Source organism: Ascaphus truei, chromosome 6 (genome assembly GCF_040206685.1).
Source record: "Ascaphus truei isolate aAscTru1 chromosome 6, aAscTru1.hap1, whole genome shotgun sequence".
In the NCBI taxonomy this organism is placed as follows: domain Eukaryota; kingdom Metazoa; phylum Chordata; class Amphibia; order Anura; family Ascaphidae; genus Ascaphus; species Ascaphus truei.
Genome location: NC_134488.1, coordinates 104,061,294 through 104,089,124, shown reverse-complemented (window position 1 = coordinate 104,089,124; position 27,831 = coordinate 104,061,294). Strand labels below are relative to the sequence as shown.

Below are 27,831 nucleotides of genomic sequence, written 5' to 3'. Positions count from 1 at the left end.
TCAATTCCCGGTGTCGACTCCTTGTGACCTTGGGCAAGTCACATTATCTCCTTGTGACCTTGGGCAAGTCACTTTATCTCACTGTGTCTCAGGCACACAAAAAAAAAACAGATTATAAGCTCCACGGGGCAGGGACCTGTGACTGCAAAATGTCTCTGTAAAGCGCTGCATACAATTAGCAGCGCTATACAAGAACATGCTATTATTATTATTATTATGCTCTGAAAAGGTTTCCCTTATCCCAGTGCATGTCAGGAGTGTTGGAAATCGCCCACATTTTCACCTGTTGCTCGGTACGGCTGTGATTTCCGTCTTTACTGTATAGCGACAGAGCCCATTTTTCATTCCTGTAGCTCAAGTCTGGAGATATCATTTTATTAAACGGAAAAACAATGCCAGTGAAATAAACAAAAAGGTAAAAACACAGCAAAAGTGCAGTTTTAGAAAACAAAAGCCGGAAAGTGATGTTTCCAACACACACACAATTACAGTATTGTTTTTACTATTTAATGAGTATTTTTTTAGAGACATTGCTGCTTCAAAGAAAAAACAGAGAAAACAGCAATACCCTCCAGGAGCCCATATGCGTTTAACTGATTATATAATGCCAGTATCCTGCACTTTTGTTTTTAATGTTTTTCTATTGTTTACGAATCCTGTCGCTTCTGCAGATACCTAGGTTCTTCAGCCTGCACTGGTCTCTAGGGAGAGCTTCATTTTAACCTACTTAACATTTCAAACGCTTATAGCTCCTAAAGGAAGCATCAGATTTTAAAAAGACAAACAGTGTTTGAAAAGGCAAGACAAGATCTGTGGAAGTATGTAACTATTGCAATCAGCAGCGCAGAGTGCTGCTTTAAAGTGGTCTCAATAGCTAATTTTAGAATGTCGTATGGTGTAGAGATCAGCGGGTCATCACCCCACGAAAACATTTATCAAATACAAAAATGATGCGTCAGTAGTTCACGCGAGGCTTATTTGTGCTGAATATATATACATTTTCCAGTTGGGAGCACAGACAGGCCTAAAAACTGAAGCTCCTATTCACCTAAACTTATCCTATTGGCAACTCAATTCTTCGAATACAATGAAAGTATCTCACCGGTAACCAGCCCTTATATATGATTGAGTGTGTGTATCCCAATATATTGTTGTGGGAGATGGCAATAATCGGACTGAGCTTGTTATGGATGGGGGTTGTGTTGATAATGCTGCTAAGGACGAGTGGGAATTGGTATCAAATGACACCAGGGAAATATTATTTTCACAGCCTTCTATCTTTAATATTCCAGTTTTGTTTTTATTTTCTTGATGCATTCGTCAGGTAATGTGATTGCTGTGAATAAATATGACTTTAAAAAGTTACTTTGCTAAGTAAATGACCCTTTCAGCAGCTTTTATTGGTGGGAAAGTCTTCTTCGTCTTTTCACTGTTGGTCACCAAGGACAGAGTCAACACGTTTTGCTTCAGCAGCTTGTATTCTCTTCTAAGGCTGAGGCCCCAGTACCTCCGCTGCACGCGCGCCCGCGAGACTGGCGGCGCGTGCAGCCGATTCCCCGGTCTGCAGTGATCTGCAGGAAGAGAGACTGGGGGGGGCTTGGCGGGGGAGTGACCGGGGCGCGGCCATGACATCACCCGGCAGGTTCGCCCTCATTGGCTGAATCGCGGGGGCGTGGCTTAGCGCTCCGTCGCGAGTCCTGCTCTCAATTCTATTGAGAGCAGGAGCAACTCTCGCCACAGCGCTGCGGCCCCCCCTCGCAGCGCGCCCGGCGCAATTGAGGGGAGGGCTCTCGTCCCTGCAGCGTCCGCCACAGCGGGCGCTGCAGTACCCAGCGAGGACCAGGCTTAAACTCACTGTTTACATGGGAAAATCCATTAGGATGGCAAGTTGTTTGTCATTCTAGTTTGGAGGGAAGAAGGCATTTAAATGAACACATTCAGCACACGGGGATAATCATATTTGTTTTGATATATATGGATGGATAGATATCCTGCACTCCAGTGGTGGAATAGTAATAGCTGGTGCTAAGGTCATGAAAATACACAGCATACAATACCTCAAAGGTAAAGAGACAAAGGCACTCAGCAGTTCAGTAATGAAAAAATGTATTAAAGTACACAAATACTTGCACAAAAAGTCCAATGTTTCGATCCCGGAGAGAGATCTTTATCAAGGGGGGTGCGAAACGTTGGACTTTTTGTGCAAGTATTTGTGTACTTTAATACATTTTTTCATTACTGAACTGCTGAGTGCTTTTGTCTCTTTACCTTTTAGGTATTGTATGCTGTGTTTTGATATATATATATATGCTGTTTTTATAAGATTCCTACAATGCAGTGGCAATGAGGGGTTCAATAACAGGAAGCTACACCAATTCACTTCTGTGCCTCACATAACCACTTCACTGGCAAAGAGGCAGATAACACATATTGCTAAGCAAAATTGCACCAGATGGATAAAAGAAAACAAGAATCTGGCTGCTTTCCAGCATAGAAACAGTGATACATGCCACCCCTATGGTTTCCTGCCCTTGTTTTTATCCCAATGATGTCTGCAAGTTAGAGGAATGTAAAATCTGACTGTATGCAGCTGGTCTCAGTTGCTTATGGGAGGGTAGTGCCCCCCCAGGTTTAAGCTTGCCCCACCCCACTTTCCAAGTGGGCAGGTCAGTTTCATTTTGCTGGGTTACGACAGATCCAATGCGATCATTCTTCCTGTAATTTTACAGGTAAATAAGAATTTTAACCCAGGTGAGTGTTAGGTCCTGCTATGGTCATGCCTTGTAAGTGGCAGCAGGCTTAAGACGCATTGGCCAAAGGGTTAAACTAAATGACCCTTTTTACAAGAGATATATAGGTATTGCACTGTGTATTTTTGTCACATTGGAAGTAGCTTTGGGCATTTTTGTTTTTTGTTGTATACATTTAGCCACGGCCACTAGCACTCCTTTTGACACTTATATGCAGTGTTCGACAAACCTATACATTTGCACGCCCCGGGCGAGTGGATTTAACATTGTGGCGAGCTCCTATTGGCCCAAGCAGCACACGTGTGGTACTAGGTGGCGAGTAGATTTTTTATGTTCGGCGAGTAGATTTTTTGGTGATTTGTCGACCACTGCTTATATGCATATATATATAATGTGGTAATGGTTGGGGTTTCTCAGAGCTTGTTGGGAATCCGTGTATTTTGTTAACAATGTTTAAAATTTGATACACAAAATCAAATGACATTTTGACACATCAATATATCTTTAAAGCTATCCACATTCTGCAAAATTAAAAATAAATGACAATGAAGTGTTTAATATGCATTAAGGGGAGGCAGCCTGTAGAGAACTGAAAACAGAGCCAAGCAATACAGGATTTGGAAAAGTCCTCTCTGTTTACTAAAGAATTGGTAAATATGATGTCAAGAGGTCAAACAGTAACAATCTTTTTATTTCACTGGCAGAGGTCACCTGGCAAACGGCTGAGCCACCTGACCCAAGCCAATTCCCAAATGGTAAATCTGTCCGTTACCGGGGCAATGAAGCTCAAGGAAGAACACCAGACATTCAACCTATTGGAGGCGGGAGAACATTCCAAAACTGGACAGAAGAGAGGCTGGGAGAAGATGACAATAGGCCTCTTAAAGAGCTGCCATTCCCCATAGGGTGGAAGAGAGAAATCAGGTAAATATCTGTAAGACTTTCTAATGTAGTTGAATAAAGGAACAGGCAAATGAGAAACAGTTAGTTAACTCGGTTATGTACATGTGATACAGAATGTAGTTATACAACACAAGCCCAATAAATCATTACCACATTGAGCGTACAATCTAATTTTCATACATAAGATGAATCAAGACTTGGCTACGGTCACAGGGAGCTGGCATAGAGTCTCCCATTTCTGAGGCACTTACGTTAACCCCTTATCCAAGCTCCACTCCCACTTAAAGGACGCGTGAAGTTGGTCTCGATCGTACATTTCCAACCAGCTAACAAATCTCGCTTTTGGTGCACATGTCCAGGAGAAAACAGGAGAGGTGTATTATAATGAAAACCAGCTGGGAGTCCTGGAAGGAAGAGAAACGGAGATCTGCCCGACAGTTCCGCAGCAAGGCGTCCGAGACTCTGCAATATGTGGAGGTCTGGAGAAGCACGTTACAAACAATCGGAGGTAGGTTAGGCCTCAGAGGAATGTTTACGCTAAAGCATGGCAGGGTACATATACAGTATTTAATAATCAATAACATAACAGGGAGTCCATTAAATAAGCAAGAACACATGTTTGTAATGCCTGGTTTGTTTAGCGCTCCAGGTACCTGCAGTACGCATGGAGTGTATTGGTTAATAGGTGTATTGGTTAATAGATATCCTAATGCATTGAACAATTCAAGGCCCCAAACCACTACTAATAATTCCACCATGGTAACCAGCAAGGTTTCACAGCAATTGCTTTTTTAATTTATTTCACAGTGAGCCTGCTGAAACGCGATTGACAAAAACCATAGGGGGAAAAAAATTAGATATTAATAATGGAATAATCAAGACGAGCCAGTAATAAATATTTTTCAGAACATTTATATTTTATAGAGTAGCCCTACAATAAAGCTGCAAGAGAGGCTCGTGCTGCGGTGCTTCAATGCATTGTAGTCCCCCTTGCTTTCAAAAGAGTTAAAGCCCCCCCTTGCCCTTGATTAGTACCCCACGAAGTGGTGAATATCCAGTTCTATTGATGACAATGAATAATAACTCACAATGGTTGGTTCAGATTAACCCTTATGTAAAGATCACAAATAACCACCTGATTTCTTATATAACCCTGCTCATGTACAGGACACTTTGGGACAGGGATTCAGTCCTACTTCAGCTTCCTGCGATTCCTGGTCCTGATGAACCTTGTGACTTTCCTCCTGGTCGGTGGATTCATTGTAATTCCCAACATATTGTTTGAAGCTTTAAACCTGGAGCCGAGCGCAAGCACATCCCACTCGCAAGGTAAGTCCGTGCAGTGACCGGCCCTGCGCACATTTACTGTAAAAAGAAAAAACATGTAACAGATCAGCTCTGACTTCATGACATGAATATGTTGTCCTCTGGCTGTAGAGTATGTTTGCAGGGAAGAGGTCCCGACGCGTTCAGTTTGCAAGAACTAACTAGCACAAATAAGCTTCAGAGACCGGCGAGATTAAAACTCCCCTCTCCTGCTCATTCATTCTTTGCTTCTGCGGTCACAGTCAGGAAAGTCACTTTAACTAAACCTTCGTCACTTCCGTGTTTAAGGTCACCTGGTACTGTCCTTAACCCCTTCCTTGCCACAAGTGCCACCAATGTATTGAAGGTGCCATTTCGCTTTATTCATTGGCTCGATCTGAATTGCTTAAAAAAAAACTTTTTTTTTTTTTTTTAAATTACGTCTAAATGTGTTAACATTGGGAGAGTGCAATTAGAAAGATTAGTACAGCGGCAGCCAACTCCAGTCCTCAAGAGCTACCAACAGGTCAGGTTTTCAGGATATCCCTGCTTCAGCACAGATGGGTCAGTCTTCGGCTGAGCCACTGATTGAAATACCTGTGCTGAAGCATGGATATCGTGAAAACCTGACATGTTGATAGCTCTTGAGGACTCAAGGTTGGCCACCCCAGGATTAGTAATTTTATTATCAAATTAGTAAAAAAAAAAAATTCTCTTTAAAGCAACAGTCTGATTTTTTTTTACTCACTCCAAAAGATCTCTTCTTGCCCATTTTGAAAGCTATTTTTTAATATATATATATATACTGTATATCTGATGCTCCATTCAGGAGTTATACGTGGTTGACCAGGAGATTAAAAGATATTATTAAATGGAGTTAAAATCATATACGCATCTAGAGGAGATTGCTGTTTTAAAAATGGTCATGAATGTATTTCTCAAATAAATCCTATTTTCTCTCTAAAAAAAAAAGTGGAACTGTAAGCTTAAGATAAAAAAAAAGCAGTGGTACTTTAAGTTTGTACAGCAAAAGTATTAGTACTCCATACCCCCTCATACTATAGTGCTTCGACCTCTGAGTTCATAGCAGATTCCTGTATGTGTTGGTAAGTGGGTGTAGGGCTTTGCTGGTTCATGGATAAGACTTTTCTGTGTGTCCCCCTCATGTATAAGGATATTATAGTTGTGCAACACAGCTACGTTATCTATAGGCACGGCTCCAAGCATAAGAAACAAATATACATAACGTATCCAGGCGCTAGGCAACACTGTACAATGAAAGGAACCTTTCCTGTAAGCATAATTTCCCATCAGCACTTTATTACGGGTATTACAAGTCAAAAATGATAAACATAAGGTTACTACAGCGGAGCCAGAAACTCTATGCCAGATCAAATTAACATCTACTGTATAGTGTCAGCGGGCTTTCAGTGAATTGCTCAATGACTTCAATTATAATAACTTATTTTTATGTGGCACTGACGACATACATGGATTTATACACAGTAGAATGTAGAGACTGATGGGGTCCTTCCTTGTAGAACCTGACGAACATGAAGCCTTTGTTGACTAAGCAGTGCTATGCATGACACCTTCCAGCACATCTTTGTAAATATGGTCCCCTTATGGCCCTATTCAGGTAAATGGACTGTAAGGTGCCTTTGTGGTTTATTCACCTGAGGTTGAAGTGTAACCAAGTAAAGATGTTGGTTCTTTATATAGAGTTGGTAGGGAAAGTTCAGTTACTGTGAAGAAAATAAGGTTGGTAACTACTGTTGTGTACGATGACAATGTAACCTCTTATTCCTCTGCTGTAGTGCTAGGGAATCGCACGTGTTTGAACTATAACCCAAATCCTCAAGGTCTAGAAAGATATTACACCTTCATCATGGACATCCTGATGGGCACGGTGAGCATTGCAATAGGTTTATCCCCTACATGGGGTAACACGGTTACCAATGAGGAGCTTCCACTCCAGTGTATGGACCAAGGACGGCCAACTCCAGTCCTCAAGGGCCACCGATAGGTCAGGGTTTAAGGATATCCCTGCTTCAGCACAGGTGGCTCAATCAGTGGCTCAGTAAATGAAAGTTTGTGTATCGGAAATCACATTGCGTATACAGAATGAGCTCCAAAAACACGCGGAGGATGCCTCTGCGGCCCAGGCAAGGAACTAATGGTTTTAAAAGCAGATTTTTGTGGGGTTTTTTAAGTGAGGGAGCAATAAATGCAAAAATCTGTTCTCTTTTTACCTTTGAAGGGTTTGCACTATGCTCCTTTCTTCTTTTTTTCCACTGACAGGAACTGCAGACTCATTTGTCAGATGAGCCTCTAAAGCAGTTTTTGTTTGTTTGTGCAATATACTGTAATAGTTTTACATCTTTTTATCATTTTTCACAGAAGACTATTATTTTTATATTGAAAGATTAAATATATATATATCAGAAGAATGACCTAGGCGCACGGGGAGACAAAAGAGAGAAAAAAACATAGGGTAGTATGTCTTAGAAGTTTAACCAATAAATGGTAAGATATGCACTCACAGCGTGTTGAATTAATTCAGGCGTTTTATCCACCCTGGGATCTGGAACTCTGTCAGTATATGAGGAACGTCTTTGAATCTGTGTCCTTGGATCCTACGACACTTCTTTTCAGCCAAGTCTCCTCCTCATGGGTGGTGATGTATATATAGGGAGAGGCAAAGGACACACAGGATAGTGTAACACAGTTTTAATCATAAAAAAATAAATGAATCACAATAAGTAAAAAAACTCACACTTTGTGAGCTCTTTAAAAACAATTGAGAATTTATGAGTCTCTCACACTCATATGATATAGCGATTCCCAGCTGGGCTTATAGCAGTCACTGATGACATATAGGTATTCCTATACACCTGAGGTGTTATCCTGGTGTATGGTATTGTGTAGAAATACTGTTCAATAGCTGTGATACTCTCAGTACTAATAAGACCTAGTGCAGTTCTCTTATGGTGAGTCCTATTCAGGTTTCTCACCGCACTTTCAGTACTCCTAGTACTCACGGTACTTGTGAGACTTTAAAGTCCTAGTATTTTGTTTCCACACACGGCGCGTGTCACTGCCACAGCTCTCCAGCTCTCCAGCATTCAGCAACCGGTTCCTCCGTCCTCTATGCTCCTCCGGTACCTCCGTCAAACGTGGTGACGTCACTGAGCTTTCGCGTGAGCACTGCTCTCCCACGTGGGGCGTCGCTGATGCCGGGATCAATAGTATACCAAAAATAGTTTAAAAAACGTTTAAAAAAACGTGTAGCTCTTAACTACTACTACTACTAAGGGCGTGGACTATACAGTGTTTAGTGGCATATTAGTGGATGGTAGTGTTACGAGCTACACGTTTTTTTAAACGTGTTTTAAACATTTTTTAAACTATTTTTGGTATACTATTGATCCCGGCATCAGCGACGCCCCACGTGGGAGTGCAGTGCTCACGCAAGAGCTCAGTGACGTCACCACGTCTGACGGAGGTACCGGAGGAGCATAGAGGACGGAGGAACCGGTTGCTGAATGCTGGAGAGCTGTGGCAGTGACACACGCCGTGTGTGGAAACAAAATACTAGGACTGTAAAGTCTCGCAAGTACCGTGAGTACTAGGAGTACTGAAAGTGCGGTGAGAAACCTGAATAGGGCTCACCATAAGAGAACTGCACTAGGTCTTATTAGTACTGAGAGTATCACAGCTATTGAACAGTATTTCTACACAATACCATACACCAGGATAACACCTCAGGTGTATAGGAATACCTATATGTCATCAGTGACTGCTATAAGCCCAGCTGGGAATCGCTATATCATATGAGTGTGAGAGACTCTGAAATTCTCAATTGTTTTTAAAGAGCTCACAAAGTGTGGGTTTTTTACTTATTGTGATTCATTTATTTTTTTATGATTAAAACTGTGTTACACTATCCTGTGTGTCCTTTGCCTCTCCCTATATATACATCACCACCCATGAGGAGGAGACTTGGCTGAAAAGAAGTGTCGTAGGATCCAAGGACACAGATTCAAAGACGTTCCTCATATACTGACAGAGTTCCAGATCCCAGGGTGGATAAAACGCCTGAATTAATTCAACACGCTGTGAGTGCATATCTTACCATTTATTGGTTAAACTTCTAAGACATACTACCCTATGTTTTTTTCTCTCTTTTGTCTCCCCGTGCGCCTAGGTCATTCTTCTGGTACCTTTCCTTTACAAGCTTGTGGAGCTGTAGACCTAATTGGCAGCAGACAGAGACAGGGACAGGTAGATTGTAAGGGTTAAATACCCCCTACTATATCTATATGTGGTAATAATTGGTTAGATATCCCTGTGTGATTGCGCTGTATGTTTCTTTTTTCTAATATATATATATATATATATAGTATTTTTTCTATTTCTTTTTCCATATTTTGCACTTCTGCAGTGAAGATTTGGCATACGTTAATAGTAATGCTGTAATCACTACGGACAATACAGCCACCTGTGCTGAAGCAGGGATAGCCCTAACACCTGGCCTCTAGATGGTCTGAGGAAGAATGGAGTTATAATTGTGGCTTTTATATACCTGTGTGCAGCACATGGACTGTCAGTTGCTTCAGTGCAGTGTCCTTATCATGTTATAAGATGTACCAAATAAAATATATATTAATGATTACAAATGTATTTATAAAAAATGTTTTACCAGGAAGTAATACATTGAGAGATACCTCTCGTTTTCAAGTATGTCCTGGGCACAGAGTTATAACTTGTTATGACTTGTTTTAATGAGGAATTTAAGGACTCAAGGAGTAACTACTACAGTATGTGCCAATATTTCCACCTCATTTTAGCCTCATGCTGTAATCCCAACTTCAAAGTGTAAGAAACTACTATTCATTAATGTTATACATAAAGACCTTGTCCAACATAGAAGATAAGTACAATATACTCATACAGTATGTAATGTAGCATGCTACATAATACTTACTTTTATTAAACTTTCTGAGTAACTGATGTGAGATAATACTGCGTAGACGTTAATGTATCATTAACTGTGTGTTATCCTGCTTCTCATGGGGGTCTGTAGATGTCCTCGTGTTTTCTGTCCTTACTGTCTCCTGCACACACTCTTTTTGTTTTCTTCCTCTGTAGGGTTTTATGGAGCTCACTTATATGTTTTACGGGTTCTACAAGAACACAGCGGTTAATCTGACTGCATTTTCCTATAACATACCCCTGGCATATCTCACTACCACGCTGCTTTACTTTCTTCTCATTCTGGTGTGGACTGTGATCAGGTGAGAGCCAGCAAGATGAAACAATGACAGCCGAACTGCATTACATGTTATGATTGAGAGGAAACTATGATATAATATATTTATATTGGAATGGCAATAGCTCCAGGCACATAACAGCTTCACTTTTTATCAGTAGTTTTAGAATTTCAGATATGCTTGGTAGTTTTGCAGAATGATGCCCAAAGACTTGACCCCCAACAACATCGCACATGAACATAAAATTGTAGCTGAAGTGATTGTAAAATGCAGTAATTAGAGTTCAGTTCTAAGCCTTTGAAAAAAAAACAAAAAAAAAACCCCTCAAATGCTTGACATAAAAAATTCCCAGAAATACAGAATTTCTGAAGAGTAAGACTACGCTTATAGTGTCGGCGACGCGACGGTGCCAGGCTGCGGTTGCTGGAAAAATCAAATTGAGATGACTTCCAGTGATCGCGACCAAGCCGTCGCGCCATGCTTACTATAAGCGCACGCAACGGCGGCAATGCATTTGTTTTGACGCGACGTTGCGTCGCTGTCACTATAAGCGCAGCCTTATGCAGGATGGAGTGCTACAAAAACAGATTTTTAATGAGTGCATCTTTGCATTTGGGTGTAGAAGAAAAGTAGTGAATCCCAGAAATGAAAAGACTTGTTTTCCTTTCGAGCTGTGTTTTAGTGTAACTTAGTACAAAGAACGTGCGCTCTCACAAATATTACATAAGCAAAAATGGCTTGGGTGGGTGAGGAGGAAAGATCGAGACAGGTGCCTATTCTCATAGCTCCCAAAGTGTGACAAACTGCTTCCAAAGTGCACTTTACAGCCGGATTGGCATGCGCTGCTTTTCTGTAAGGCCTTCAGCATGTCCAATCCGGGTATTAAAGACTTTTTTTTAGAAGCGGTTTCACTCTGGCTTTGCCAATCCAATCAATTCGTCAAAAAAGTCTCCAACGCACATTTTTTTTTTTTAAACAAAAACTGCAATTCTTGTGGTTCTGTTATGTAAATCGCTTCTAAAGGGTGGTGAGGTTGTTATTGTGAGTTACATCCAGAGCCTGAAATATGGGGTTGGATGAGAAAATCCCATAGTTAGCACCAGTTCAGGTAATTTCGCTTCTAAAGCAAGTACAATCCATACTGTTAAACCATGTGGTTTGTCACTTTTTATAGAAGTGGTTTAGAAAAAGTGATGTACAATAAAGAATAGTTTTTTTCCCCACATTTCATTCCCTTACTTCTGAATATGCCAAACTGCGCGGTTTGTCAGACAACATCAGAGCTACGAGAATAGGCCCCATTGTATGTTATGTGGATAAGCAAATCACCACTTATTGGTAGTGCCCCTCCATGAAAACTGTAACATTAAAAACGTACAGAGAATGAGTTTAAGTTCAATGTAAGTTGGGGTTGGACTGGTTTCATTGCATTGCTGAGAGCAAAGTGTTAGAATAATTTCCCCTTATTCCTTGTTCAGAAAGATTCAAATACTTCAGAAGATTGGTGTTCAGTAGACAACATTATAGTTTATTCTTATAGCATTCTTCTTCTTCTTCTTCTTCTTCTTCAAAAACCTTTTGTCTCTCATATGCTGCTGATGTTCCCACCTTACAGAAAAAGTATTAGGCTAGGTCCCCAGTGGCCACGGCAGCACACGAGATGACGTGTTCGCCGCACACAAAGCTCAGCCCTCTATGGGGCAGGCCCTAGTCGGTGTGTGCGACCACCGTGGCCACAGATTTTTGTCTTTTGGCACGGCGGCCGAGCATTGGCCACGTCACGGCGAGGTCCAGCCAATGAGGGCGAACCAGCCGCATGACGTCATGGCCGCGCCCCACCCCGTCGGATCTCCTGCTCTTCAACCGCAGACCACAGGTCGCGGCTGAAACGGGAACGCGCGCCGCCAGACGCTCCGGCGCGCGTGCAGCCGTGACCACTGGGGTTGTAGCCTTAGAGAATAAAACTGTATTTATTGATCACTAACTCTGCCCCCTTTCTCCTCGTGGTTTTCCTGTAACAAAGAACTTTAGCCACTTCAGACTGCTGTAGGCCTGAAATGCTATCCCAAGCCAACCTCTAAACATCTGTTATGCATTGAAACTTAACGGCCATTCATCTCTTTTGGCTTACATTTGAATTCTAAACCTTCCAACATATTCTCATTCAATTGTCTTGATATAAGTTCTCATTCATACTTTTTAATATATTAAATGGATTTCTAACACACAGAATAGAATCCAACTCTACTGAAAACCGCAAATTATTTGTTCTATGCAAATCCTTCTTTGCAAATTCAGATTTACTCTAAATCTTTGTTTTAGGTCTGTGCGAGGGTTCAAGCAAAGCCTGCTGAATGAAGACGCCTCACTAAGCAACTACAGCAATAAGGTGTTTGCTGGCTGGGATTTCTGTATGAGTGACCAGAATATCATACAACTGAAACAGAAGGGCATCCGGTATGAACTCAAGGTTAGTGCATCATAGTAGATGCATAAACATCTGAATGGTTGGCCCTCACCCCACAGCAATACCCTCTTCTCCGTATCAAGCGTGTGAGCAAAGGTGACTGTGGGGGCAGAATTCAAAGTACATGTATATGTGGGGGACACATACAAGTAAGAAGATCAATTATGGTCTAAAGCAGGAGCGGACAACACCAGTCCTCAAGAGCCACCAACAGGTCAGATTTTAAGGATATCCCTGCTTCAGCACAGGTGGCTCAATCGGTGCCTCAGCCAACGATACATGTATCCTTAATCCAGCTCTCAAAGGCTCATTAACACCTCCACTGCCAGAGGCGTCAGCAACGCATTTCTCTGCGTGTTCTTACTGGCCCCTCTCTTACCGAAGCAAATAACTTGTGGGGTTTCTTAACTTTGCTGTACGAGTCCTGGTTGCTAGTCATTAGCATATGAGTTTATTTGTCCAGAAAAGTGATCTGCAGCTAAATTCTCTATGGTGGCCGGAAAAATCACTTTACAATATAAAGGAAAAAGGGGGAATATACCATAAAGATATCTCTTTCAAGAAATGTTCAGCTCTGTTGTAATGGATGGGGCTAGCATCCTCTCCAGCACACAGTAGATAGCCTCCCAGCCTATTGAATAGGATTCTCAAGTGGTACAGACAGTCTTTGTTTGCGGTCAGTTCTTCTCACTATGATAGTTTCTTCCTTGCGGCTCCAGGTTGATCTGGAAGAGGAGAAGATGGCGCGTAAGCACGCCGAGCGCACCATGTCACAGCGCGCAGGCATTTACATACTTCGGATATTCCTCAACTTGTTTATACTGTGCCTCATCGGAGGAGCCTTCTACTGCATCTATCTCTCCACTCTCGTCTCCCAGGAGCTGCTGACAGAGGTGAGAGAATAACTAAAAGCAGGGGTGGCCAGGCCGACTGCTGTCCTCAAGGGACACCAACAGGCCTGGTATTAGGGATACCCCTGCTTCAGCACAGGTGGCTCAATCTGAGCCACTGATTGAGCCACCTGTGCTGAAGCAGGGATATCATTGAAGATGGCCACTCCTGCACTAAAGGGACAGGTCATATGCACGGGGGAAACACTTTCACTGCAAGACAATGCATTGTTGGGCCTCAAAAGGATTAAAGCAGCAATGCAGCTTTACTTTACTTTGCCACTATCGTCTGGATCACACAACTTCTGAAATTCATTCATATTTTGATAACAGTCTACGTAAAACGGCGAGTCCCAGTAAATACGGTAGGGTGGCTATTCTGGCGGATCAAATGGACGTGGTCATTTGACCAATATCCCTACGCCAGAGGAAAAGAGAACAGCTGCAGCACGTCTTCCCCCAGTTTCACATCTGTTGTCACAAACATAGAAGGCACATATCAGGAGATCTGCACATCCTAGCAAAGTTCCCTCTGACACACAGGCGATGTGCCTGAAACCGTTATTTCCTTGGTTTATCTTTCCCTGCTGTCAGATGATTTTGTCCCGGTCTCTAATCTACTCGTGTAGCACACCCCTTTAGCCCAATCCTCTGCACAAGAACTCTACACGTGATTCTGGTGAAGCAGGTATTGGGGACCAGGGGAAAACTTGCAAATTCACACACGTTTTTATTTTCCTTTGCTAACAAAAATGTTAAAAATGACCACAAAGGCCTCACATGGCTGAGTGCTTGCCTTCTTTGCAAAGGTTCCAAGGTGTGTTTAAAGCGACAGTCCCACATAGCAGGTAAACCGCCTCCCCCCTCCCACATAATATAGATCTACTCCGAAAAATATACAACTTCCTGTTCTTTTTTTTTTTTTTTTCCCTCTCTATTCAGTCATCATTAGAAATTCTAAAATAAGTATTTATCACTCAAGCTTCATCTCATTGATTTCTATGGGCTGCATTAACAAACAAAAAAAAGATAAGTTCCTGGAAAACTGCGGATACCGTTTAACGCTAAACAAAATCTGATCTCTAATGTCCACATTCTTTTATGAACATCCATCACCCAGAAACACTAAAGGGAAAAAAAAAGAGGATCTTGCAGTCGTCAGGTGTTTGCCAAGGGGAGGACACAAAACACAGAGAGCAACCTACCTTGGTGATGGTTGGGCTAAGCAGGGAGGTGCTGGAGGACCACATATAGACCACCCCGTCTCATGTTACCCCTAAAGAGTGTTAACATTGTTTGTTGCTATTACAGAACACGGTGAAAGGTAATTTTTTCCTGGAGCTGCTGGTAGGATATCTCCCTTCCATCGTCATCACAGCCGCCAACTTTATTCTTCCCGCAATCTTCAGCATCCTCATCAAGTGGGAGAAGTACACCCTGAGCTGGGAAATCAGGCTCACTCTAATCAGGTCTACAGACATCTTTATAGAGCCTAAATGATTCCGTATGGGTATATGTTGTGAGCATAGAGACCAGCAGAAGACCTGATTACTAGTATTTAAACACTCGGGGATGATGCTAATGATCAAGATACATCAGAGGATGACAAGAGAGCCTCTGTCTTCTAATATTTTGTAATATAGCTATTTTTCTTTGTTTCCTATGACATTCCCATATTACAGTAGATATCTTTGGATAGTTCTTCTGTTTATACTAATGAAGGGGTGGCCAACTCCAGTCCTCAAGGACCACCAACAGGTCAGGTTTTCAGGATATCCCTGCTTCAGCCCAGGTGGTTCTGTCATTCTGACTGAGCCACCTGTGCTAAAGCAGGGATATTCTGAAAACCTGACCTGTTGGTGGCCCTTGAGGACTGGAGTTGGCCACCCATGTACTAAAGCAAGCACGGGTGTCTGATTTTGAAAGGATACTTTCAAATTCTGCTGGATTATGTCCCCTGGCTTGACCATTACAAATGGCTGCCTTACCATATGCCAGACCTTGTTAGTAGCTGGTAATGTTACCCGGACCCACTGTATGCACGACTCCCGGGAGTGGTCCTGATGAGTTTTCCGTGATGCCGTTCTTCTCGCAGGTGTGTGTTCCTCCGTTTTGCCAGTCTGGGAATGCTGCTCTATTCTCTCTGGAATCAAATTACCTGTGACGGAAATCCAGACGAAAACAAATGCAAACACTGCGGATACAATTCTGATGTGTACCAAGTAAGGCAACAACTAGTAACTTTAATCTCACAAAGATCGAGATACTATTTTCTCTCTCTCATTGCTGTAACTATCCGTGCACCATCACCAGAGACCCATACAAAGGGAGATCAGGGCAAGGACAGGAAGGGCCTGCTCACTGCACACAGACATCACACAGAGGGGAACAGAGAAAGTAAAATGCCTCCCAAGCTCATCACGTTTACAGATGACCACGAAAATATATTTAAACATTGTTAGGGTTTCATATTTAAAATAAGGCATTGAACAAGTCGTCCTTACACCACATACTGTCCTTCAGACCCGCTGTCACTAAGTGTGGGTAACTGTACCATGTGCAGTGAGAAGACTGAAGTTAGTTATCTTACCATGTGCAGCAGCTCACATTGTCTACCGAATACGCCTCCTCAGGGGCTGACAACGTGTAGTTGTCATATTTTAAGACAGAAACACAGATAACGGGTAACAATGATGAAATTGCTTTTATTGAGTCTTCATATGATGTCATTTTTAAATAAAAGGGCGTTTATAATTTAGCACCTGTGCAATCTCTAGCTCTGTTGTGGACTGATCCGGTCTCTTTCAGTGCTGGGAGACACGAGTGGGACAGGAGATGTACAAGCTGATGATTTTTGATTTTCTGACAGTGCTGGTGGTTATTCTGTTGGTGGATTTCCCTCGAAAGTAAGAATGCTTTATCTAGATTGCGACTATTTCTTATTTACCTTGTAAACCAAATCCTGCTTTTTCTGCCAACCACTAATTCGTAATTGCAGTTCTGTTCTTCTGTTTAAGCTGTATACAGTTAGCACTATCTAAAAATAATATATTACGATTTGAACATGAGTCCTGTCCACAAATCTGGACTTTCACAGCTTTTTAGATTGTGTTCTCAGGGATTGGCAGCAGTAGCAGCTGGGCCACTTGTGGTCTATATGCGACTCTCACACTAAATGTGTCTATTAAATAAGTTATGAAGCCCATTCAAAAAAAATGTAGCTTTGGACATCCCTGACAAGAAGACAGGTTCACATTATATTGACTCTATGGCACTATAATGAGAATGAAATGCCATGTGTTCTATTCCTTGTTGCAGAATGATGATTGACCACTGTTCATGCAAGCTTATTCATTTGTGGGGCCAGCAAGAATTTTTGGTCCCCCAGTACGTGCTGGACATTATCTATGGACAGACAGTCTGCTGGATTGGAACATTCTTCTCCCCAATGCTTCCCCTTCTCAACACTGTTAAATATTTCATTATATTCTACATGAAGAGGGTGAGGATGGACAATACAGACACTTGTTTTGAAAAGTCATATAATTAAATGCTTTTTGCACTTGGATAAAATTGGCTTGCACAATCAAAACTTAATAGGTGCACACAGACTGATCAGGAGGAACAGAGATATGTTAAAGTATTGCCAACAAAGAATAAGAACTGGTGACATTTAATATACATGAAATATTAAGGGGCTGATTCTATGTGCTGAATCATCCCCCAACACCAGGGTGTATGATTCAATGTTTATCCAGGACAGATGGGACACCCCATTGTTTACAAACCGACAAACTAGAATTTACCATTGTAATTTACCAGGCCCCTCTGTCATTTATGTCCTCAATGCTGAAAGAGCAATAACCTGCAATCCAACAGTAAAGAAGTTACATTCTTCCCGTGGTCCTACGGGCAAAATACAGAGAGTTGCTGTTTGCAAGGTGCAAACATAGATACATATACATCCAAAAATGTCTAACTAAATGCTGTGCTATTCCACAAGACACCTTCCAACACGTGAAGACATCCTCCAGACCATTTATTTGAATGGGCAGTAATGTATCATACAGTACCAGAAGATATCTCATGGCATAGTGCTGCTGGGTCAATATATCTCAAACCCAATAAAGCTCATGCTCAGGGCCGCTGATTTACTGGGTCCCGGGACTAGAGTTTTAACCGGGGCCCCTCCCACGTGTCGGCAGCCTTGTGAGGCCCACCCCCCCCCTTTTCACACCTTCTTGAGCCACCACCTCCTCTATTCTCCCCTCTCCCCATGTATTTCTCCTGCCTCCCCCCCACCCCGTCTCTCTGTGCTATCACTTAATTACCTCCCTCTCATTCAACCCTGCTCCCTCAATTGTCCCCTCCCACAATAATGAACACACACACCACCCCCCCCCCCCCTACCTTGCTAGTGGTCTGGGGCCGTCGGGCCCTGGCTCGCCACAGCCCCTGCTTTCTTGCCAGTGCGCACCGGAAGCTGGCCTGGCCAGTAGTCAGGGCGTGCACCGGCAAAAGAGGGGAGAGGCAGGCCCGGTAGGAGCTGGGTCCGTCGGCAACCAGGAGCCTGGCGGCCTGACGCAGATGTTCGACCTGACCTCTGACCGGGCCTAACTTCCAGGGCCAGCCAGCCGACCCCGGCCCCCTGCAGCCATCCCAGGTCTCCCCCTGTCGGCAGCCCTGCTCACACTATAAGAAATTAGTGCAACCCTGAGAAGACTGTACGTTGGCACTGCACTTTTAATAAATTATATTTTATTTCCTGCTTCCAGTTGACACTTACGACCAATTGCCGCCTGGCTGACCGAACATTTCGTGCTTCGAGTGCTAACTTCTTCTTTCTCTTGGTGCTGCTTCTGGGCCTCGCCCTTTCCTGGGTGCCAATCCTGTACAGTATATTTGTGTAAGTATGTTTTGCAGGTGCTAAGAGGACATCGCTGAGTATTTTATGGCAGTGTTAGGAGAGGGATTTTGACGTTTGCCTTGGCAACTTTTTGCAGATAAACTTACAGATTGATATAAAAAAAAAAACCTGAAAGCAATAATCTGGGAAATGTTTGCAGCAGTTATTTAAATGAAAGACCGGTACTTTCCTGTTATCCGGAGCCATATTCAAAAGAACTTTTTTATTATTAAAAACAACTTATTTATTTATAACAATTATAATTGAGATTCCGGAGGCCAAAAAAGTTTCAGTGCTTTCAACAGTGACTCAAATACGTCCTCGATCATTTTTACACACTAGACCAGCTGTCAGTACACCTTTCTCTTGTAAGAACGCCACTGCTTCTTGTTCGGTACGAGGTAAACTGAAGATGTTCATTCCCATTTGTCAAAATTACAGTAGATTTGTGAAGTACAGTGAAGTTATTATTGTGTACAGTAGATTCGTCGTTTTGGAATATGGTTTTTGAATATGGCTCCGGAAAACAGGAAAGTACCGAAAGACCAAGACTAAGTGATACTAGAGTATCAATTAAAGAAATAAGGACCCATGTTTAAGTGAATAAGCAAAAGAAGAATACAGTGAATGCTCATTTGCTTGTTACTACCTAGAATCATTTGCTGTAGTGGGAGCATTGTATGCTGTGTGATAAAACCGGTTTGTGCACCGGTCTCGGACATGTGAACGTGTTTGTAAGTTTTCTTGATCATTGCTATTACAGAGTATGTAATCAGGTTTGTGTCAGACCTAAAGGACATGTTACCATCTAATCCTTTAAAAAAGTAAAGGAACTCCATATGTCTGAAATTCAAATATGAATATGACCTCTTTACCAAGAAAAAATGTAATGATTACAACGTGTTGTAGAATAGGAGGGAGTGGGTGCTGTGTATCGAGGCAATTCTGGAGCAAAATTGATCCACACTGGGCCAGATTTGGAGGTTATACGAATCCGTAATTTGAAGAACATTTTAACGTTATTGCAGTTTGAATATGTACTTCCTGCCCTATGCACTGGATTGTAAATTTTCCACCACAGATGAGCACAAAGATAGCAGTCATTTGTTGTCTTGGTGTTATTTTGCACTTCGCAAGGGCAATTTACTTCTGGGGTGCAGCTCTTACAAATTGATTGATACAAAAGTGAGTGACAAAATAAACTGAAAATACTTCTTTCCTAAAAACGTATCCCTGGCAATTCAAACACAAGCGTTTATTTACTAAAAAAAAAAATGTGGTGTGAGCCAAGCACACGCGTTAGAAGTGAAACTTCTGTGTGTTTTGTCACTCTGAAAATTGTTTCATTCCATAAAAATCATAAACATCAAAGTACAATTTGATTGATAAAATACAATGAAGTTTGACCCCTTATTTTAAAAAATCATTAAAGTTGCAATATAATATTTTTTTATATGTATGTCATGTGTACACACTTTGCATGTTGTGCACTTCTGTTTTTTTTTGTGTGTATATATGTATGTATGTGTGTGTGTGTGTATATACCAGAACACTGCAACAGCTCAGATTCCTTGCTTAATAGCACTGCATGGGTGTCCCAGGCTGAGGACTTGGGGGCAGTGGGAGGGGGTATTATTACCGAGGCTGAGAAGGAGGTGGGGGCAGTGGGAGGGTGTTACCCAGGCTGAGGATGTGGGCAGTGGGGGGGTATTACCCAGGCTGAGGATGTGGGCAGTGGGGGGGTATTACTCAGGCTGAGGATGTGGGCAGTGGGGGGGGGTATTACTCAGGCTGAGGATGTGGGCAGTGGGGGGGTATTACTCAGGCTGAGGATGTGGGCAGTGGGTGGGGGGGGGGTATTACTCAGGCTGAGGATGTGAGGGCAGATAAACTGAGTGAGTAGAGAGCAGCATGTGTCCATGTGTAATATCAGAACTCCGCACACACTCTGCCTCAGGTCCCAGCACACTGCGGAGAGAACAGGGCCAAGGTGTGGGGTCTTTGCGGTGCTGGATTATCTCTAGGAGATGAAAGATTGTATTGCAGTTTAACCCCTTCGATGCCAGCAATGCGTTGCAAACGTATACAATAACATATACCATGCAGAGCATTGCGCAACTGGCCCTCTCCTAACAGCAAACGTGACAGTGGAGGATGAACTTTTCTGTGGCAAGGTGAATGTATGTGGAGGCCTAGTGCCGGGACTTGGCCCTTATTCCAACTCCCACTCCGGCCAGGAGCTCCCAGGGAACTGGTCAGAGGCACTGGGCTACCGGGAAGGCAGTCAGAAGCCGCGGTGCTCGTGCAGGACCGCACGTTCCGGCTGCGAGGACCGGGACCTTGGCCCTAATGACCAGAATACAACAGATTTATCTGTGCATGCGCCGAGTAGCGTGAATGGATGTGCACATGCGCGAAATACTAGTGATGCTTCTGCACATGCGCAGTAAGTCTGTTCCGTTATTTTGCTCGTGAGAATTTTCAGTTTTTTCCCCTATGAGATTTTTTGGATAGCACTGCATCGAAAGAACTTTCACTTCAAAATCTCTCAGCTGCAAAATGGTGTCAAAAACAGAACAAAAGAATTGTATGGGATTTAGAACTCTGCGATTCCTGTTTTCATTTTTTTTTTAAATTAATCTGGTGCTGTTTATTGCCCAGATTTTGCAGGCGGACTTTATTAGATATTTGTAATAATTATCTTACCGGTATAACGTACAAGTGTGTAACACAATTTATTTCAGTACCATGTTCAGTTAAGGCAGCGGTGCACAAACAGGGGGGGGCGTGCCCCCCAGGGGGGGCAGGAGAATTTTTAGGGGGGGCGCGGGCTGTTACAGGGGGAGGCGTGAGGCCTCTGTAACCTCACTTACCTACTGGCAGTCGGGTCTTCTGGGACGGGTCGCCATGGCAACGTGGCGTCAAATGACGTCACGCGTCGCCATGGGCACGCACGTCAAATGATGAGGTAGGGTCACGTGATGTGACCCTCAACGTCATTTGAAGCCGCGCTTTCGGGGGAGAGGGGCGCGAACGCTGCGGCTCCCAGGAAGGAGGCCGCAGCTAAAAACTTTGCGCAGCGCTGAGTTAAAGAATAACGACCTGCAATATATCAATTTAAAAAAATGTCAAAACGATGACGTTTCCAAATGTTCTGTTATTGCATTTAATGTAATCATTGGCTCATTTTTATGGGTTTTGTGCGTGAAGGTGTTTTCATAAACCCGCAACAGGGTTGAAAATGTGGAATTTTTACTCCCGTGCCAGAATCATAACATGGTATAAATGTAGCACTTTGGGTAATTTTAAGAAGGTGCCATTTAACATAACTCCACCTGCTTTTTGACTACGAAACGTCATTTGCAGCGGTCACTCCTGTTCTTCCAAATTCATGATGCAACTTCTTGCCTTTTAGGAGTAAAAACAATATTTTATGCCTATTTTATAACACCCCCAAATCTGGCGCTACTGTATATAGTACCAAGTGGGAAAAACAGTTTTTTTACGCCAAAAACAGCATTTTGCAGTATGACTTCAGAGTTGTGGAACAAATCTATATATGCCCACTGTGTCATCTTCACCTTGTGTCTCTATGCATTAATGTATCACGCACTTGGCTCTCCTCTTCCCCTCCCCCCCCCCCCCCATATGCACCAGCTTTCAATTAGAGTGCCAAAGGAGGCGTTACATGACGCGCATATAAAATGAGGTGTTACATTGTGCGGCACTTTTTGTCCCTTCAATCTGCGTAAAGAAAAATCTGCCACTTTAGAGATGAAGTTACTTTCTGGCTGCTAACAAATCAGCAGCCGATGTAACAAACTGCTTCTTCCATTTGATGCAAATGTGCTCCTGAAACCCCGTGCAATGCATCTAACCACACTCTCTTTGCTCCAAAATGTGCTTAATACATAGCCCCTCCACAGTGTTTAATGAATTCAAAAGCAACCACTTGGGGAATTTTTGCAGATAAAATTACATTTCCTCAGATAAATTGGATTTTGCTAATAAGACTATGCTGGTTTTCTGAACACTACGTTTTCTCGTTCAAACAGCATTACTCCATCAAAAGCGTGTGGCCCGTTCCGAGGACAAGCATCTATCTGGAGTACCATCCCAACAACAATCCAGACCCTCCCTACAGTCGCCCAGGATTTCTTCCTGTTCATCGGCTCACAGGCGTTCGCTGTTCCTTTCTTTTGCTTCACATGGTAAGATGATCACACTCCCTGTACGGGAAATATTAAAGCCTTTCTCCAGTGACCCTCACCGATTGTCTTTCTCTCCTTCCAATGTATGTTTCCTGTCCCGCTCATGTTACCACAACAAGTGTTATAATGGTCTTTCTCATCGCACTGGGGAACTCATATGGGAAACTAGTGAAGGAGCTGAAGAAACAGCTGCAAATGGTAAGTGGAACACCTCTAAGGCCGAGTCCCCTGTGCCGCTGACCGCGGGGGGGGGGGGGGGGGGGGGGAGGGTGTTGTTGCAGGCAAGCTGAGCACGGTTCAAATAGTTATTTTTGTTTACATAAGCGCCAAGCGTGGGTGAGCGTCCGTGCCCATGCGCGAGCGCTCCGTGTGAGCGGGGACATCAACATTTAAATAGTCGGAAGCAACCTTGCCAAGCACCGTGCGGTCAGCAGCACAGGGGACTCAGCCTAAATAACACTTAGTCAATGAGTGCAGGATGTCATTAGTACTGTTTGATGGAACTCTCTCTGTTATAGCCAGAATATATATATCTATGGAACAACGCAGATAAAATAAGGGGTAATGCACATGACACTTAAAGAGGCTATCCATGCAATATCCTACTTTTTTTTAATAAATCCGTTCTGCAGTATTAGATAATACTTGCTACATTTTTATTTTGATTATTATTCAACTCGTAATGCCATTTTTAGTGAATTTTAATATACTGACCATCCTTTGATTTCTATAGCAGGTTTAGATAAGATATTTGTACCACTTTCCTGTTTGTGATAATTTGTTGCCAATATTCCCAGCAGTTTGAGCTGCAAACTGTAACAATAGATAATGTTACCTTAGTAATAGAAGAATACATTGTAGCTGCTGAGTTACACTAACGGAAGGATTGATTGAAACTGAAGGCAGCCATTTAGTGAACACGGGGAAGCAGGATCCTTGCTGATTGATCACATGAGAACTAATTTATCGGCAGCTTAAGTAATTCGTTTTCAAAAGAGGTTATCAAAGGATGCATATATAAAATATGTGTTGTTTTAAGTGCCGCTTGTATTGCCTCTTTAAACGACAATTTTTTTTTTTTTTTTAAATCTCACCTAACCCCGAGAGCTCATCTGTGGTCCTGAGCGGCGAGGCCAGGGTCCACCAAGCAAACTGGCAGACCCAAAATGACCACCAGAGACAGGGATCTCTTAGGCTTGTAATATAGTGTGTGCGGCCGTGCGTGCCTGTCCGAACGCGTGTGCACGTGCCGCACACTTTTTGTGTGTATGCTGTGAGCGAGGGAGGTACTGTGTGTATGTATGTGGGTGCGTGTTATAAATACGTCTGAAATAAATAAGTTAATAAATTATTTATTAACATTATACATACATACACATTTCAGCGGCGGTAGCGGCGCAGAATCTTTATTTTCTTCATCTTCCCCCGTCGGCCGGTTCCACGCTCACTGCCGTGCGGCACCATTATAGAAAGACTGACTAACCTCAGCCAACTATAACTGCCGCGCGCACGCACGGCGCAGCAAGCGCACCCTCTAAAGAACAGCCCTTAGGCTGCGGACATGGTAAATTCAGCCGTGCGGAGGCTGAGGGAAAGCGGGGTGCTTTCCCTGGCCATGGTACGCATGCCATCCGTGGGCGTGTCAGTGACGTCACGGAGCTGGTTCGCCCTCATTGGGTGAAACGCTTACGTGTCCGGCCTGTCGCACCAAGAAAGCAGTTTCAACTGATGTCTTGCGCAACGCGCGCCCCCTCCCGCTTTCGCGTGCACTTAAGGGAGCCTGTTCGCTCAGCGTGTGGATGCACGGTCTGCGGCACCAAGGCTGCGCTTATAGTGCCTTGCGACGGCGACGCCGCTCTGAATCATATACATTGACTCCGTCGCAAGCGCTTATAGTAAGCGCGACGGAGCGACGTCGCGACCCAAATTTTGAAGCCGGGTCTATTTGATTTTTTTAGAGACAGTCGCCACACGTGACTGTCTCTAAACAGGAGACCGCGGCCCGGCCCCTTTCGTGACGTCGCTGAAAATCAAATTATAACTTTTGCTGGTAGCGACGGTGATGGGTGACATCATCGGTCGCGTCGCCAGCACTATAAGCGTGGCCTTAGGCAGCAAAATAATCTGGAAATTACTTTGCAGCTTTCTATTGGTGACTATGCAGCCATGTTTGTAATCAGGCGACATACTTGATTTTTTTTTTTTAACCGTTTAACAGACACAAACTACAAATATTCCCTAGTTTAGGAAAGGGGCATTTTCTATCTTACTTTGCCCATTGCTGCTGATCAATGCAGTGCAGGTTGTAAATAACACTACTGCGCTCTACATTCCATGCTTACATGAGAATATTTCCCTGTGTATAACCCCATGTTATTTCCTTGTTGTTTTAGGAAGGGACAGACAAGCATTTCTTAGTCAAACAGATCACCAGACTAAGCAAAGCGAACAACTAACTCAGGCAGGCTGATTCAACAAAGACAGCGTTCTTTTTCTGTCAGACTAAAAGGACATTTTATCACCATTGTTTTTGTTCTTCTTAACCGCAAATTGGATTCACTTTTATTTTTGAGATTTGAACATGACCTTTTTAGTAACCAAGACCGACAAACCAGGAAACTCAGCTGGATTTACGAAGCACTGGAGGAGGAGAGAATGAAACAGTTATTTAGATTTTAAAGCAAAAGGTGACCCTGAGCTTATTTGCATGTCATTACCCAAAATTCCTGACAGCAGTGGAAGCATTGTATGCCAAGAGATAATGGTGAAAAGCAGGGTTGCAGATCAATCTGAGACGTGAATGAGCTCACAAGTGATATTTTTTATTTGTTTTTAAGACAAAATGGATTATGAGTGTCTGCAAAGGAATAACATTGCTGTGATTTCTGGGCACGTACAGGAAGAAATACAAGTTCTGATAGCAAGAAGCATGAGTGCAAGTATATTGGAGACAAGGAAACAGGCTTCACAAGTCAATGTAATTAGTCTGGTTACACTTGTTCCTTATTAATTTGTCTTCTGTAACATTAAGTACAGGTAGTCCTCGCTATCCAACGTTTCACTTTACAACGAATGGCATATCCAACGCTTTACAATGCAACCCGATGGGCCATTTTTCGACGCCAGAATGCGTTATCTAACGCTCACCGCCACTGATTAACATGGGACTTACTTTGCAAGGGGTTCACTATCCAAAGCTACTCCCAGAACGGATTCCGTTGGATAACCGAGGGCTGCCTGTATTCTCTTTAAGGCCCTTCAATATGCTGTAAAGCTACTTTTATGAAGAAACTTCTACATATCTGTAAGAATGTATTATGTTTAACAAATGCCATCAAGAATATTATTTAAGGTACATCATTTTATGACTATTTGCCAGCTCATAACATGTATAAGATATTTATCATGTAATAATTGTAGCAGCAATTCCTCTGCTACTAACTGGGTTTAAATCTACTTCCAGGAGAAACATAATGGCTGCCAAATCTCAGGCCAATAGGATGCCACCTCATCAGTCCTATTTGACTGCCATTTAAACCCCTATTTTAAAAAACAGGAAGTAATACTGGTAACTTCTCTGGAAAAGTATCTCGGGAATCAGGGTGTGTGTCCCCGGAGCTGAAAATAGCACGGTTCAGCCGATTCCAATATTGTAAAACGAAACATTGGGGGTTAATTAAGGCAGAATTTGTCCTTCAATACCAGACATTAAAAAACGCTGTGCTGGGTAAAAAAAGTGACAAAACCCTCTACCGTAATTAAAAATACCATTTGCACGTCTCAAACAGGTCTGCCACCATGTATTTATTGCAATTCTCTGGGGGCCTCTGAATGAGGGAGTGTTTGTCAATCAAATGTTTTCTTTACCCTTTTCCCACCTTGTCCTTAGAGAGGCAATAGACATAGGGCCTCATGCAGAGAGCATCGTTATTTCAAATCTCGCCATTTTTTGTAGAATTTCGCGCAGAAAACTGCAGAAAATGGCGAGTTACAGAAAACGCGCCATTTTTTTTTTCCTATTTCAAAATCTCGCCGCGCGGCTGGCGAGAACCTTCATCTCGTCAGTTTTAAAATTCTCCGAATGCAGAGAGGTACGAACGGCATGTAGCGGCTGTTCGCGCCAAGAAAATGGCGCGATTTTCTCATTTTTGCCGCGCCAGGAAAAGTTGGCAAGAAGATAGCGCTCGCCGCCTATAGTAAAGGGGACAAAAAATGCGCGATTTTTTGTTTACACATTTCTGAAGCGCGCATCTTTCCCATTTAAACTCGCCACACGCATCCATGTTAAACATAGCAGAATTCGAACATTTCTGCATATGGAGAATAAAACTCTCCAAAAAAGCTACTTTTTATGAAATTCGCCAATTTGAAAATTCGATGCTCTCTGCATGAGGCCCATAAGGTGAGGAGAGAGGGGATAAGCACATGTTGAATATAATGATATCAGACAGGGCCGTAGCCAGAGGAAATAAAACTTCTCCTAAATCTGGGTTAATCATGTTTACAGATCAAAAAATACCCCATCCCCGTTTCAATCTTATTTAAAAAAAAAAAAAAAAAAGTGGGGGTGAGGTTCTGATGGAATCGTTGCTTAATTTAATCCTAATTTGTAAACAGAACGCTCTCAGGTAATTTTCTATTTATGCACTCATGAATGCACTTTGTGTCTGAAGAATCTATGCTTTTGCTGATAAATTTGCACAGTTCTTTTAAATAAACAAATAAATCAATTAATTAATTAACATGACTTCATTTACTTGAATTAGATTGAAGGAGTTTGAAATGAAACTTCTTCAGTGGCACCTGCAAAAATTTTGCTTGGACATATCTGCTTCATGGTGACGGAAGTCTGTAACTGAAGTGACGTCTTCCTCCCCGCGCATGCGCAGAAGCACCTTCCTCTCCAAGTTTCTTCCCTGCGCATGGACCGTCGCAGCACGCATGTGCAGAGGTGTCCGGCACCTCCAGCGCAAGTGCAGAGGCGTCTGGCCATCGCCATATGCAGAGGCGGCTGGCCCCTACAGCACATGCACAGAGGCAGCCAATACCCCCCGCACATGTGCACAGGCAGCCATCTCCTCCTGCGTATGCGCAGAGGCGGATAACACCGCCGGCTTTTGCGCAGA

At 42.9% G+C, this 27,831-nt stretch overlaps 1 protein-coding gene and 1 long non-coding RNA gene across 2 annotated transcripts in view; one reads left to right on the top strand and one right to left on the bottom strand.

Annotated features, from left to right (window-relative positions):
• TMC4 (transmembrane channel like 4) overlaps positions 1-27,443 on the top strand; it is a 28,154-nt gene extending 711 nt beyond the window's left edge. Inside the window, exons 2-16 of the mRNA XM_075605501.1 lie at positions 3,455-3,674; positions 4,013-4,161; positions 4,821-4,982; positions 6,776-6,867; positions 10,110-10,255; positions 12,554-12,701; positions 13,418-13,591; positions 14,900-15,057; positions 15,684-15,810; positions 16,397-16,494; positions 16,907-17,090; positions 18,364-18,494; positions 22,550-22,705; positions 22,825-22,903; positions 25,099-27,443. Coding sequence (XP_075461616.1) covers positions 3,455-3,674; positions 4,013-4,161; positions 4,821-4,982; positions 6,776-6,867; positions 10,110-10,255; positions 12,554-12,701; positions 13,418-13,591; positions 14,900-15,057; positions 15,684-15,810; positions 16,397-16,494; positions 16,907-17,090; positions 18,364-18,494; positions 22,550-22,705; positions 22,825-22,903; positions 25,099-25,161 — 2,087 coding nt within the window. The 3' untranslated portion in view covers positions 25,162-27,443. The remainder of the gene's footprint in view (positions 1-3,454; positions 3,675-4,012; positions 4,162-4,820; positions 4,983-6,775; positions 6,868-10,109; positions 10,256-12,553; positions 12,702-13,417; positions 13,592-14,899; positions 15,058-15,683; positions 15,811-16,396; positions 16,495-16,906; positions 17,091-18,363; positions 18,495-22,549; positions 22,706-22,824; positions 22,904-25,098) is intronic.
• Positions 12,214-17,494, bottom strand: LOC142497550 (uncharacterized). Its single transcript, XR_012802270.1, has 3 exons — positions 17,395-17,494; positions 15,577-15,746; positions 12,214-13,423 (listed from the first exon to the last, which is right to left on the bottom strand). It is a non-coding gene; the product is annotated as an uncharacterized LOC142497550 (long non-coding RNA).
• Positions 27,444-27,831: the final 388 nt, after the last annotated feature.